We start from the raw sequence: 14,734 nt of genomic DNA, 5'->3' as shown, positions 1-14,734 counted from the left end.
CGGCAAATGCAAAAGTTGGTGTGACCAGCAACTTGTGTTCTAGTGTGAGCGCTGGGTTAACGTGTTAAGTGGTTGTTAGGGTATTGGTATTCATTTGTAAGGTACCAAATAAAGTTGGTATTAATTTTTAAGGTTTGCTTTTTCATTATTTTTTAATCTAGGTGACTTCCAGTGTAAGGACAAGACTAAGTGTATTGGGAGCTATTTGGTGTGTGATGGACGTTCTCACTGTGCTGATGGTTCTGATGAGGTGGGTTGTCCCACTGTTTCTGCACCAACCAGCACTGCAGCTCCTTTGAGGTGCCGTTTCGGCTCGAAGCTCTGTACGGACGGTAGTGAATGTGTTCTGCTCAGTCACGTGTGTGATGGAGAGGTGGACTGTAAGGACGGATCTGATGAAGAGGGATGTGAACAGCGGTGTAAAGCACGTAAGTACCATAGTTCAGCTCTGAGGTTTCTACTAATTGTTTCCGCTGCTGTGTGTAAAATATAAAAAACATTTTAATTACTTTTTTTTTCTTCCCCCACTGTAGATCAGTTCCACTGTGCTCATGGGAGGATGTGTATAGATAAAAAGCTGGTGTGTGACGGGACTCCTCAGTGTCAGGATCGCTCTGATGAAATGGGCTGCTTTACTAAATCTGAAGGCTGCAGTCACCACTGTGATGACCGGACGCGCTGTATTCCAGAAAGCTTCCTGTGTGATGGAGAGAGAGACTGCACAGACGGCTCTGATGAAGCGGGATGTCGTGAGTAGTGTTAATGAACACCAGTTCCAACCTAAGCTTAATCTTATTGCTCTCGCATTTATTTATCTTTTTTTTTTTTTTTTAATTGGTTAATAGAAATGCTCTCAAATTACTTGGAATAAACATCTCCACTTAAGTCAAAACATCCAAAGTGGCAGTCAGTATTGTTTCTAAACTGAAAGCAGAAGGGTTTGAGTGGAGAAGGGACAGAATAATTTTAATGTTAAGTTTAAGGTAAGTTTAAATGCACCAGTGTGCTGAAATGACCATCCCTGCTAAGCCTAATATATTTGTTCTTAAGACTGGTGTGTTGGGTCGCTTTTTGTGGAAGTTCTTCTTCAGGCCACATCACGCGTCTTTACGTACTTCAGTCACACATACAGCCTCTAAAAGAGGATCCGGCTCCGTTTTACTAAATGCGAGCGGCTGGTGGAGCAATGGAGAGTTCAGAAGGGGAAACTCAGAGCTCAGTAGCTCCAAAGAACCAAACCAAAGAAACTAAGGAGTAAAGTTTCGGACTGAGCTCTCTCTCTCTCTCTCTCTCTTTCTCTCTCTCTCTCTCTTTCTCTCTCTCTCTCTCTCTTTCTCTCTCTCTTTCTCTCTCTCTCTCTTTCTCTCTCTCTCTCTCTCTCTCTCTCTCTCTCTCTCTCTCTCTCTCTCTCTCTCTCTCTCTCTCTCTCTCTCTCTCTCTCTCTCTCTCTCTCTGACTGAACATAATCTGGAGTTGGATTCATCCTCTCTGAAAGGAGACCGCATCACACCTGCCCAGTTTAAAAAGATTCTTCCGCATGCTCAGTATCAATAGAAATGCTCACTAATTAGTTGGAATAAACGTCTACATTTTTGCATCAAATTCTGCTGAACGTTAAACAACATTTTAGGTAACTTTATGTATTGTTACCAGTCCAGGTTTGTGTACTACTTCACTATGTAACTGGTGAAGCTGGCAGGACATTTATGCTTTACTACGACTGCATAAATCTTTCAGACACTTCTGTATCTCTCAACTTGTCCAAAAATGCATGTGTAAAGCATGTGCTTAACGTCTGTGTTGAGCCACAGATTTCACCTACTAGTACAGCAGGATCAAGAGTGCTAATTCTTATATAATGCTGCTTTTAAGAAGTGTTTGTATTTATTTTTAAAACTATCAGGTTTTAAGTGATATTCTACACATACCAATCAGTGTTCGTCAACTTAGTATGTTTGACCAAGATCCCTAGATGGCAGTATTGTACTGGTTTTAGGTCCTGCTTTTTCTGATTGCAAAAAAGTGAACTTCTCTTGTACTCAACTTTATTGCAAACAGTAGTTTCATTCAAATATGTTGTAGATTTTCTTGATTAAAAAAAAATACGTTATTAGAACAATTGTCTTGCTTACAGTATAACAATATACAGCTCTGGAAAAAAAACAATAAGAGACCACTTAGTTTCTTTAGAGTTTCTTTGAATTTATCAAATTGAAAACCTCTGAAATATAATCAAGAGGAAGATGGATGATCACAAGACATCAAACCAAACTGACCTGCTTGAATTTTTGCACCAGGAGTGGCATAAAGTTATCCAAAAGCAGTGTGTAAGACTGGTGGAGGAGAACATGCCAGGATGCATAAAACTGATTAAAAACAGTTATTCCACCAAATATTGATTTCTGAACTCTTAACTTTATAAATATGAACTTGTTTTCTTTGCATTATTTGAAGTCTGAAAGCTCTGCACCTTTTTCGTTATATCAGCCATTTCTCATATTCTGAAAATAAATGCTCTAAATGACAACATTTATTTTGAATTTGGGAGAAATTTTGGTCGTAGTCTATAGAATAAAACAGCAATTTTCATTTTACTTAAACATATACCTATAAATAACAATCTTATTTTTTTCCAGAGCTGTATTGTGTCTAGTGATGCATATTGTGTCATGTTCAATTTAGTAATGGACAAACCTATACTATATACTATGTACTTTATTATTTTTGGGACATTTTTGTAATTATTCCTGATGTTCCCCTCGTTTTATGTCCCTCCCCCAGCTTCTGCCTATGTAGCATCATCAGATAAATCATCTACTGGACCAACCTGTTACCCACCCTCCCTCACATGTGAGCGTACATCCCTGTGCATCAATCAGTCTCAGCTGTGTGATGAGAAGTTTGACTGTCCTGATGGGTTTGATGAGCTCTTCTGTTTACATTCGTGTTCACATCCAGGTAATGTAAGGAAGTCTGATATCTTTAAACTGATGCTTTCAAGTTCAGGTATAATTTATAACTGGATACAACTATGTTGCTTCTGTAGGTCAGTTCCTTTGTAAGAACAAAAGGAAGTGTATTGAGGAGGCGTTGGTGTGTGACGGACGCTCAGACTGTCCTGATGGTTCAGATGAAGTCTCGTGTCCTGCTTGTCCTCTGCACTGTGATGATTGGACGGTGTGTCTGAGCAGCCAGCAGTTCTGTGACGACAGAATGGACTGTAGGGATGGTGTGGATGAAAAGAACTGCAGTAAGTCATTTCTTACTCAATATGAATTCTACATTTAGAATCATGCACAGTACCAGTCAAAAGTTTGGACACCTTCATATTAAATTTTTTCCCCTACTTTGTAAATTTTATGTAAACCTGTTTATCCAGACTATGAAGGAACACATAAGGAATCATGTAGTAACTTAAGTGTTAAACCAAAATACTCTGAAGCATTTAGGTGGTTCTGCGGAGCTGGTAACACTCTTCTTTTCCTCAGTCAGTCCTGATGAGAGCCAGTTTCATCATAACATTTTTCATCGTCTTTGACTGCACTTGAGGATACTTTCAAAGTTTTTTTTTTTGTTTTGTTTGTTTTTTTATTCACTGACCTTCATTTCTTAGTATTTTTTTTCTTTACTTAGTTGAGTAGTTCTTGCCATAATCTGAATTAGAACAACTTTACAACTGATGCTCTCAAACACATGTTAACTGAATGCCTGGATTCCAGGTGACTCTACCAAATCCAGCCAAGGAGTACAAAGCTGTCGTCTTAGCAAGACATGCTATTTATAATAATCTAAAATTTAAACACCTTGCAAAAATTTAATTTCAAGAGATTAAATCGTGTAAGATTTATTCTGAAAAGAATTTTTGTTTTACTAAACATTGTAAATGTTAGAATGTTTAACTTATTTATAATTTATTATCTTATTTTTACCTAATTTTAAGTAATTTGTACTTAAAATAATCACAAGAAGTCTCCAGTCACCTTATTCTGATTCTTGTGTGCAAATTTAGGCCAGCCAAATAAGGGATTTAGCTTGATTTAAATCTTACTTTACTAATTTTGAGACTTTGTTTATGCCTTTTTTGTATCTTACTAAGAAAAATTAGCTCACCCCATTGGCAGAATTTTATTTATTTTTGCTTAATTTTAGCATATATGTCTTTTTTTTTTTTTTTTGCAGTGCATAGTCTGGTTTAATACTACTTCTGGTCATTTTAAAATAATGATACATCACTGAATTTATGGTGTCCAAACGTGTGTTTAAACATGCATATAGAGCTATAGTTTTTTCTGTGCAGATAACAACCAACCCAAGCCTGTTGGATCTTCACCTCTGAAGTGTTCCCCTGGATTCAAACCCTGTAAAGATGGTAGCGAGTGTGTCCTCTACAGTCATGTGTGTGATGGAGAGAAGGACTGTCAGGATGGGTCAGACGAGGGCGATTGTGAAAGCAAGTGTAACAAAGGTATATTGATTTAATGAAGTGTGCAAATGTATTGGGTGGAACTACAGATTGTGTATTTTATCGCTGTCCAATGAAAAACACTTATCTCTATTTTAGTTCATTTTTAGTTTTCTACATAATTTGAACAGACAAACTGTCCCTTTCATTGTGCTAAAATTACTTGATGAACGGACCAATAGATATACTTCAAAATGACCTGATGTAAACTCTTTTTACATTGACATCCATTGAAAGTTTACAAGGTTTTTTCTCTCTCCTGTAAAGTTGCTGTTTTGGATAAGTGTTTTTCATTGGACAACGACAATTTGTATATGGTTGCAGTTCTACTTAATCTGACATTTGGTTTGATTTTTCTATTCCTTTATCTCTCTAGACCAGTTTCAGTGTGCCCACGGGAGGAAGTGTATAGATAAGAAGCTGGTGTGTGATGGGACTCCTCAGTGTCAGGATCGCTCTGATGAGCTGAGCTGCATTACTCGATCAGAACACTGCCACCACCACTGTGACAATAACACCCGCTGCATCCCAGATAACTTCCTGTGTGATGGAGACGTGGACTGTACTGATGGCTCTGATGAAGCAGACTGCAGTGAGTGTGTAATTGACATTAGTGGACATTATATGAGATCACGGTTTTTAATTGCATTTGTTGTAGTTGATGCTTTTTGCAACTTTATTTCCAGCGTCTCTCACAACGGCTGTATTTCCATCATATAAACCTCAAGCTAAACCAAGCTGTGAAAGTCCCTCCATCATGTGTGAGGGAACATCAGTGTGCGTCAGCCAGTCTCAGCTGTGTGATGGGAAGTTTGACTGTCCTGATGGGTTTGATGAGTTCTTCTGTTTACGAGCATGCTCACATCCAGGTAATAAATGAAAAGATGGAGAAAAAAAAAACATCTTAAGCCCTATCTGGACAAGATTTTCTCAGGAGGTCCTGGGGTAATTCTGTGACTATTCCTGTCAAGAATGACCATATACTCAGACGTCCTCTTATAAAATTACAGGCTGAATTATTTACTGTTTTTCGCTGAACTCCGTGGTCCGCCGCTAATTTTAGTCCCGTCCGGATCCACATCTGAGTTTTTTGTTTCCTCGTGTTTAGTAAAATAGCTAAGTCTGCAATTGTCGTGTTTACGCTGATCTCCGTGGAAACGCACACCCAAAGAGCAGAGAGTGAAAAATGGAGGAGCTACTGAACGAGAGCCAAAAAACTCACTGGTCCTCCTGTTTTTTCAATTACAGTCTGGATGCAAGAGTTTTATCACAGAGTAGAAGTGTGAAATATATTTTTCACAGACATCCCCCGGAGAAACTACCCCCTTCCGAATAGGGATTTAGTACGTTTCATTATGGATGCACTATAGTAGAAAAACATTAAACAAATTTCCAGGATGCTGAACATCTCATTTACCCCATTTATTTTAGTATTTTAGTGCTACTCTAGTTGCAAGCAGCTAGTTGGCTCAGCAGTCAAGTTTTAACCAAATCTAGCCATTTTATTTGTGCAATTATAGTGATGAATTTACCTCAGTAGGGCTTTTCTTTTTTAATTTTTTTTTTTTGTTTGTTTTTATTGAATTAGCCAGGGATGCTACTTTAGTCATACACTTTTCTAATTGGCTACCTCAGCAGTAAACACGAGGTGACCGCATGGCTTGAACCCGTGCTTGTACACGTGCTTTTTAGCAGCGGCAGCCTGTCCAAAGCTGTGCACCTCAGTTCCACACAGTTTTGCACAGATATTTCCAGTTACAGCTGAATTCACGCTTCTAAACCCAGAAAAACGCTCTTATTTACCTCATTTAAAAAGCCATTTAAATGCCTGATCATTGCTGTTTTGCTGTTTTTCCTTGGGTTTTGAGTGCTCTGCTGAATCTAAAGTGCTGACTCAGCTCTTGGTCGGTCCAGATCTGTCGTGAGGAAACGGCACGTGGCTGGGAGCGGGGCTGATTGAGTCATGGGTCCTGCATTGTGTAATATCGCGATATATATCGCAGAAAACAAAAACAATGCGACGTAAAATTTTTCCAATATCGTGTAGCCCTACTCAGAATCTAAACCTAGGCTATTACTTTTTTTTTTTTCTTAATAATTTTGTTTGCCAAATATTGAGTGCATCCCTAGTTTCTATCATGTTCGATAGAATTTGTAACCGCAGACCCGCTTTCCTCTGTAGGTCAGTTCCTCTGTAAGAACAAGAGGAAGTGTATTGAGGAGGCGTTGGTGTGTGACGGACGCTCAGACTGTCCTGATGGTTCAGATGAAGTCTCGTGTCCTGCTTGTCCTCTGCACTGTGATGATTGGACGGTGTGTCTGAGCAGCCAGCAGTTCTGTGACGACAGAATGGACTGTAGGGATGGAGCGGATGAAAGGAACTGTGGTATGTGCTTTTTTTATCACAATATAATATCAGTGATCATTATTGCACGTTTTGTGCCTGTGGAATAGTTTGTAGTATTTGTGCTTCGTAGACAAAGGCAGCAAAACTGCTACAGGAACCTCTGGCCTGGTGTGTCCCCTGGGCCTCAAACCATGTCTGGATGCGAGTGAGTGTATCCTGCACAGGCATGTGTGTGATGGAGAGAAGGACTGCAGGGATGGGTCAGATGAGGAGAACTGTGATCACAGGTGTAATAAAGGTAAGAGTTCTTCAGGTTTTGCAGCTAGGATAAAAAAAATAAAAAAAAAACTCTGAAGTTTCTTGGACCCGCAGAGATTTGTTTTATGTTTAAATAGTAAACACAGTTCTCAAATGTATGTACCAATACCTAGTTTGTGCCCTGTTTTCTGGTATTTAGGGGTATTTTATTCTCTTCAGTAATGTAGTATTATTGAAACTATTATTAATCAGTTTTGGGAATTATTTTTATTTTATTTTTTTTTATAATTTGTTTTTACTCTCAAACAATATATTTTATTTCTTTTCTTAAAGATCGGTGTTTAAACCCTGTTCTGATTGGATAAAAAAATTGTTTTATTTACTTATTTTTATTTTTATTTTTTAAGTTTTAATTTGTAGATGTACATTACCATTTAAAAGGATGAGCGGGCTATTGCTTTTTTTATTTTTGTTTACAGTTTATTATACAGTAAATATTTAATTTGTAGCACGTAAAGACTGTCTCTGTCCGAGCTTTTGATTTTCATTGTGCTACTTTTTCTTTTATCAGGGCAGTTTCAGTGTACAAATGGGAAGCTGTGTATAGATCGGAAGCAGGTGTGTGATGGGACTGTGCACTGTCCGGATCACTCGGATGAGGTGGACTGCTGTAGCCTTCAGTGTGATAAGAATCGCTGCATTCCAGAGAAGCTCCTGTGTGATGGAGAGAGGGACTGTGTGGATGGAGCTGATGAAGCAGACTGCTGTGAGTTCATTAGACGATAGCTGCATTTGTAATTTGCATAGCATCACTCTTCAGTTAGAAATGTGCATCTCCAAGACTGCAACCTTACAGGAGAGAGATCAGATCTTAACCTTTAATGGACGCCAAAAGTTGTTTTTCAGGCCGTTGTGGAGAATTTCTTAAGAAATTACATTTTTTAATGCATTTTTTTTTTTTTTTTAGTACTACTATCAACGTTAATGCTTTTTTTTTTTAAATATGAAAACTAATGTTTTATAGATTAATCACATTGTGCTTACGTTGTTAAATACCACGAAAAACTGCTAATGTGGTTCACTACTGTTGTGTTGAGAAGGTAAGTTACTTTTTTGTTTAAGCTGATATACTGATTTAAAATCTTGTTTGCATGTTTCCTTTTTGAAGTTGAAGGTGAAATATAGAGCTATACTAGTGATCATTTCCTAAATTAAGACTATCAAATTTTATTTATTATTTTATTTCCAATTACTAACATTCTAATGTTTTACAACGCTATTAATCACTGAATATTTTTCTACTTTTTAGCTATTTTTTTCTAATCAATATAATTTCAATTTGCCAGTCCATTTATTTTTTTTACGTTTAAATACCCATTATTAAAAGATAAAAAGTTGGGATTAATAGCGATTTAGTTCTGTTGTAATTAATCCAATAAAATGCTTTAATCTGTTTAACGCAATTTTTGTTTTACTGTATTTTTGGAGATGCTTGTTTTTCATTGGACAATGACAATAGGTTGAGTAATTTGTAGTGTGATCATTGTAACAGTGTTTTATACTACAGCTTTTATATGTACTTATTTTTAAACAAAATAGTTTTTTCACAATTAATTAAAATAGAAAAAACAATAACTGACATTATGTAACCTCTGCACTGTGCAGGCAGTTTTAATTTACATAAGTATTCAATCCAGCCTTTCAAGTTCAATATTTTTAAAAATACTTTTTTTTTTACAGCAAGAAATAATGAAAGTGTGGAAAGTGTGAAACAATCTTCCAATGATGTCTCGACACTCTTATCAGCTTATCAGTCTCCTGCTTGTGAACGCCCCTCTGTGCTGTGTGAAGGCACGCAGCTGTGCGTTTCTCAGACTCAGCTCTGTGATGGGAAGCCTGACTGTCCTGATGGCTCTGATGAGAAGTCCTGTAAAGATACATGCACACACATCGGTACTTTTTTTTATTAATGCAAATAAACTATTTAGAGCTAAATAAAGGATCATTTTGATCTCCCTGATCAAAGTAAGTATTTACATTGTTTAAATGTGTTATTTTTTTTAGGTAACTTCCGGTGTAAGGATAGTGGAAGGTGCATTGAGGGGTATCTGGTCTGTAATGGACGCTCGGACTGCGTTGATGGTTCTGATGAGGTGGGTTGTCCTGCTGTAGCTCCTGAGACTGCAAACAAAACCCCATTGTGGTGCCGTTTGGGTTCGAGACTCTGTAAGGACGGCAGTGACTGTGTTCTGCTCAGTCATGTGTGTGATGGGGAAAGGGACTGTAAGGACGGGTCTGATGAAGACGGATGTGACCTTCAGTGTAGTCCAGGTCAGATGTGATAAAGTGTGTTTTAATTGATTTAAATTATTCCCATTGAAAAGTGTTTAAAATTATGCTTTCTTATTGTGCTTGCTGGTAGTTAATGTTTTATAATATATCAAATGATTTCCTAATGCCACGTTGTATTTCAGGACCATTTCAATAGATGGATGAATGTATGTATGTATGGATGGATGGACTTAATTGAGCTACACTAGTGGTCATTCAAAAAAAATATATAGATTAAAAATATATATATATAAAAATTAAGTAATTAATACAATTTTCAAGCTTTTCCAAATTATGCTTTCTTATTGTGCTTGCTGATGGCTAAGGTTTTTTAATATATTAAATCATTTTTTGACAGGGCAGGGCAGGACTTAATTAAGCTACACTAGTGGGCATTCCCAAAAAAAAAAATAAAGCTAATGTTTTATAATATATTAAATCATTTCTTAATGCCACATTGTATTTCAGGACAGTTTCAGTGGATGAATGGATGGACTTAATTGATCCACACTAGTGGTCATTAAAAAAGATATATATATATATATATATATATATATATATATATATATACACACAGTGAGTCCAAGAAGTATTTGATCCCTTGCTGATTTTCTTTGTTTGCCCACTAATAAAGACACTATCCTTCTGCACTTTTAATGGTAGATATATTCTAACATGGAGAGACAGAATATCAAGACAAAAATCCAGAATATAATTTTAAAGAATATATTTTAATTAATTTGTATTTCAATGAGGAAAATAAGTATTTGATCCCTCTTGCCAAACACACTCAATACTTAGTGGCAAAGCCTTTGTTTGCAAGCACAGCGGTGAGACGTTTGTTGTAGTTAACCACAAGTTTAGCACACACACCAGGGGGAATTTTGGCCCACTCTTCTTTGCAGATCCTCTCTAAATCATGAAGGTTGGTGGGCTGTCGCTTGGCAACTCTGACCTTCAGCTCCCTCCATAGATTTTCGATCGGATTGAGGTCTGGCGACTGGCTGGGCCACTCCATGACCTTAATGTGATTTTTCTCGAGCCAATCCTTTGTTGCCTTTGCTGAATGTTTAGGGTCGTTATCATGTTGGAAGACCCAACCACGGCCCATTTTCAGATCCCTGGCAGAGGGGAGGAGGTTGTCCCTCAGGATTGTGCTGTACATGGCTCCATCCATCTTCCCAGTGATGCGGTGAAGTAGCCCTGTACCCTTGGCAGAGAAACACCCCCAAAACATTGTGCCCACCGTCAAGCATGGAGGTGGAAGCATAGTGTTCTTGGGGTCATAGGCAGCATTTTTCTTCCTCCACACATGGCGGGTGGAGTTGAGGCCAAAAAGTTCAATTTTGGTCTCGTCTGACCACAAAACCTTCTCCCAATAACTTGGTTCATCTTTCAAATGATCATTGGCATACTTGAGGCGCGCCTCCACATGTGCTCTCTTCAGCAGGGGTACCTTTCGGGCACTGCAGGATGTGAATCCATTGTTGCGCAAAGTGTTGCCAATTGTTTCCTTGCAAACTGTGGTCCCAGCTGCCTTCAGGTCATTTGCTAACTCCTGCCGAGTGGTTGCAGGACGATTTCTGACCGTTCTCAGCATCATTGCCACCCCACGAGGCGAAATCTTCTTTGGAGCACCGGGCCGAGGTCTGTTGATTGTCATGTTATACTCTTTAAACTTTCTGATAATTGCACCAATAGTTGTTACTTTCACATCCAACACCTTACTAATCTTTTTGTAGCCCATTCCAGCTTTGTGAAGGTCAACAATTCTGACTCTGAGGTCCTGTGACAGCTCTTTGGTTTTACCCATGTTGGAGACTTGAAATCTGTGTGATCTGTCTGATTCTGTGGACAGGTGTTTTTCACACAAGTGATTAGTGAGAACAGGTGGCTTCAGGTCAGGTAACAAGTTGATTGGGAGTGTCTAACTGGTCTGTAAAAGCCAGAACTGCTAATGAATACTAAGGGATCAAATACTTATTTCACTCCATGAAATACAAATCAATTAATATATATTCCTTAGATTTATTTTCTGGATTTTCTTTTTAATATTCTGTCTCTCCATGTAAGAATACATCTACCATTAAAAGTATAGAATGATCATGTCTTTATTAGTGGGCCAACGAAGAAAATCAGCAAGGGATCAAATACTTCTTGGACTCACTGTATATATAGATATATAGATATATAGATATATAGATATATAGATATATATAGATATATAGATATATATATATAGAAAAATAAAGTAAATTTTCTTTAAAACATGATTGTTCACTGATTTGTAGAAAATAAAATTTAAGCTTTTCCAAATCATGATTTTCTTATTGTGCTTGCTAATGTAAGCTTAAATAATTTCTTAATGCCACCTTGGATTTCAGGCCAGTTTCAATGCATTCGTGGAAAAAGGTGCATCGACAAGAAGCAGGTGTGTGACGGGACTCCTCAGTGTCAGGACGGTTCTGATGAATCAGGCTGCTGGAAACCTACCAGGATCTGTGCCCTGCGCTGCGACCAGAACAGCCGCTGTATTCCTGAGGTCTTTATTTGTAATGGAAAGAAGGATTGCTGGGACGGTTCTGATGAATCTGACTGTGGTAAGACTTTCAGTAAATGCACCTGTGCTCAGCCTGGTAAAGCTCAATGCGTCTTTCACTTTTGCCGTTTTGGTTTGGACAAAACCAAAAAAAAGCCTGAAGATCTGGACCAAACAGACTGCAGATCTTTATGGTTTTTATCTTAAAAAGCCTTGATTTGCCTTTAAATGTCTTCAAAGCATCTCCTAAAGGCCTAAAACTGCCACAATTTTATTTTTGCACTTTATATTTCGCTGTCTCCATATTTACCACATTTAGTAACTCATTTTCTGTTTGTGAATGTATTTTTTTTTTTTTTTTTTTTCGTCGACCTACTATGTTAAGGTCTTGAACAGATTGAAAGGCAATGATAAACTTAAATGCAAATGCAATATAATAACAAAACAAATTAGAAGATATATAGTTAATTTAAAAGTATTAAGGTGTAATGCAATTATATCTATTAAAAACAGGAATCCAGGAATTAGAATCAGGCTCAGTCTCTTTTCCAGCTGCTGCTGATTCAGCATTACTGGGTAGCCAGTTCTCTCAGAGGAAAGCACAGCGATCCAGCTCTGATACATCAGTTATCAGACGCCTGTGCTGACTAACACCACATTGCTCACAAAGGGAATGAATGGGCAGTTGTGCTCTCTCAAGCTCTGGCTGCTGATGGCAATTTTCAGATCATAGCGGTAGCACCCTGGTCCACTGGACCATTTGAGTTCGGCTGCACGATTTTGCCAATAATTTAAAATTTAAACCTTGCAGAGAGGTTTATTGTTCATTAAACTAGTTGTTCTTACCCTTTAATTTCTTCAGGAAATTCTGCTGTTCATCTCCTCTGCAAAAGTCCATCTGTCCCCTGCCTAGGAAGCACCCAGTGCATTTCCCAGCTCCAGCTCTGTGATGGAAGGAAGGACTGTGCGGACGGATCTGACGAGAGGCCGTGTATTACAAAGTGCCCTTACAATGGTAGTAAAATTCATTTAATTTGAACGCATGGACAATTCTTGTAAAAAGGAAGTCTACTTAGAAGCTTTAAAAATATGTTCAAATTAGTTAAAGAATACTAAAACTGCATTTTCAATTTAGTATACTTTATGAAAATACACATTAAATACTACTTGCTCAGTATTTTTATGCAATATGCTTTAAATTATACATTGTGTTGGGGGGGAAAAAAAATATATATATATTAAAGTTGAAAAATGCATGAATTGCCATACGTTGTTCCAAAATAGTACATTTAGTATGTATTTAAGTAAGTATTTTAATTTTAAAAAGTACGCACTGTTCCATGTTGAGTATAATTTTAAAAATATACTTAATACACTTTTCTTTTACAAGGAATATTAGACAAGAATTTAATAAAATGGACCTTTCTGCTGCAGGTGACTACCTGTGTAAGGACAGGCGGAAGTGTGTGGATGTAAAGCAGGTGTGTGATGGTCATTTTCACTGCACTGATGGATCTGATGAGGTGGGATGTCCCACTGTGGCTGCTGAGACCACCACCCCTGCTGGACCGCTGAAATGCCGCTTGGGTTTGAAGGCCTGTAAGGATGGGAGTCAGTGTATCCTGTACAGTCACGTGTGTGATGGAGAGGTGGACTGTAAGGACGGATCTGATGAAGAGGGGTGTGATGTTAACTGCAGAACAGGTGAACGAGTAAAATCTAAATCAATTGCAGTGAATAATAATTATGATGATAAAAATACTTGTATTAACTTTTTTTTTTCCCCAGGGCAATTCCAGTGTGCTCATGGAAAGAAATGCATTGATGCTAAACTGGTGTGTGATGGGAAGCCACAGTGTCAGGATCGCTCTGATGAACTGGGCTGCTTTTCACGAACCAAGAGCTGCAGCCACCACTGTGACAACAGGACCCGCTGTATCCCTGAAACATTCCTGTGTGATGGAGAGACTGACTGTGCAGACGGCAGTGATGAAGCAGATTGTGGTATTTTTGTTTATAGATTTATTTATTTGAATAAATTAAAAGAAGTTCAGCACAGTGGTGCTGCAGATTCTCCACACAGATCATGCAGTCTGAGATTGACAGAAGGAGAACATGTCCATGTTGAATTCCACAGTGTGTACTCTAGACACTTACCATAAACATACATGGTAGGTTAATTGGCTGAATTATTTCCCATTTGTTGTTTATAGCAATCTTTTATAATTTCTCATGTTTGATTTTGTTCCACAATTAATTGGATAAATATACAGCTCTGAAAAAAACAAGAGGCCACTTAAAACTGATTTTCTGATATGCCTCTGGAATACAATCAAGAGTCATCAAACCAAACTGAACTGCTTGAATTTTTGCATCAGAAGCGGCATAAAGTTATCCAAAAGCAGTGTGTAAGACTGGTGGAGGAGAACATGCCAATATGCATGAAAACTGATTAAATTGGTTATTCCACCAAATATTGATTTCTGAACTTTCAAAACTTTATGAACTTTTCATTGCATTATTTGAGGTCTAAAAGCTCTGCATCTTTTTTTGCTATTTCAGCCATTTCACTGAATCAGGAAGCCCTGACAACAACCTGTAAATTAGGATTAATTGCAGAACTGTGGCAGAAGCATGCCAGTGCTGTTAGCCAATCAGAGATTAGGCATTTGCATGTCATGAATATTTATGACTAGAACTGAAATCCTGTTCTTCCCCACCCACTAATCCTCCACCCAACTAAAACAGCCTGAAACAGGAGCGCAAAACCAGCTCACAGAGCATTCATTCATACTAG

General features: G+C 37.9%; 1 protein-coding gene across 2 annotated transcripts in view; it reads left to right on the top strand.

Annotated features, from left to right (window-relative positions):
• The window catches only part of si:dkey-88l16.3 (low-density lipoprotein receptor-related protein 2), a 53,904-nt gene that overhangs the window by 11,003 nt on the left and 28,167 nt on the right, over positions 1-14,734 (top strand). Inside the window, exons 16-31 of one of the 2 annotated variants that reach the window (XM_022681228.2) lie at positions 162-428; positions 534-749; positions 2,782-2,958; positions 3,047-3,250; positions 4,298-4,465; positions 4,839-5,054; positions 5,149-5,331; positions 6,645-6,848; positions 6,940-7,107; positions 7,639-7,833; positions 8,808-9,020; positions 9,132-9,398; positions 11,783-11,998; positions 12,800-12,952; positions 13,372-13,641; positions 13,726-13,941. In XM_022681228.2, the coding sequence (XP_022536949.2) occupies positions 162-428; positions 534-749; positions 2,782-2,958; positions 3,047-3,250; positions 4,298-4,465; positions 4,839-5,054; positions 5,149-5,331; positions 6,645-6,848; positions 6,940-7,107; positions 7,639-7,833; positions 8,808-9,020; positions 9,132-9,398; positions 11,783-11,998; positions 12,800-12,952; positions 13,372-13,641; positions 13,726-13,941 (3,333 nt within the window). The remainder of the gene's footprint in view (positions 1-161; positions 429-533; positions 750-2,781; positions 2,959-3,046; positions 3,251-4,297; positions 4,466-4,838; positions 5,055-5,148; positions 5,332-6,644; positions 6,849-6,939; positions 7,108-7,638; positions 7,834-8,807; positions 9,021-9,131; positions 9,399-11,782; positions 11,999-12,799; positions 12,953-13,371; positions 13,642-13,725; positions 13,942-14,734) is intronic. The other variant, XM_049469091.1, reaches the window with a different exon arrangement.

The sequence above is a fragment of the Astyanax mexicanus genome, chromosome 20 (genome assembly GCF_023375975.1).
Source record: "Astyanax mexicanus isolate ESR-SI-001 chromosome 20, AstMex3_surface, whole genome shotgun sequence".
In the NCBI taxonomy this organism is placed as follows: Eukaryota; Metazoa; Chordata; class Actinopteri; order Characiformes; family Acestrorhamphidae; genus Astyanax; species Astyanax mexicanus.
Note: the sequence above shows the minus strand (reverse complement) of the source record. Positions and strands in the feature narration are given on the sequence as shown.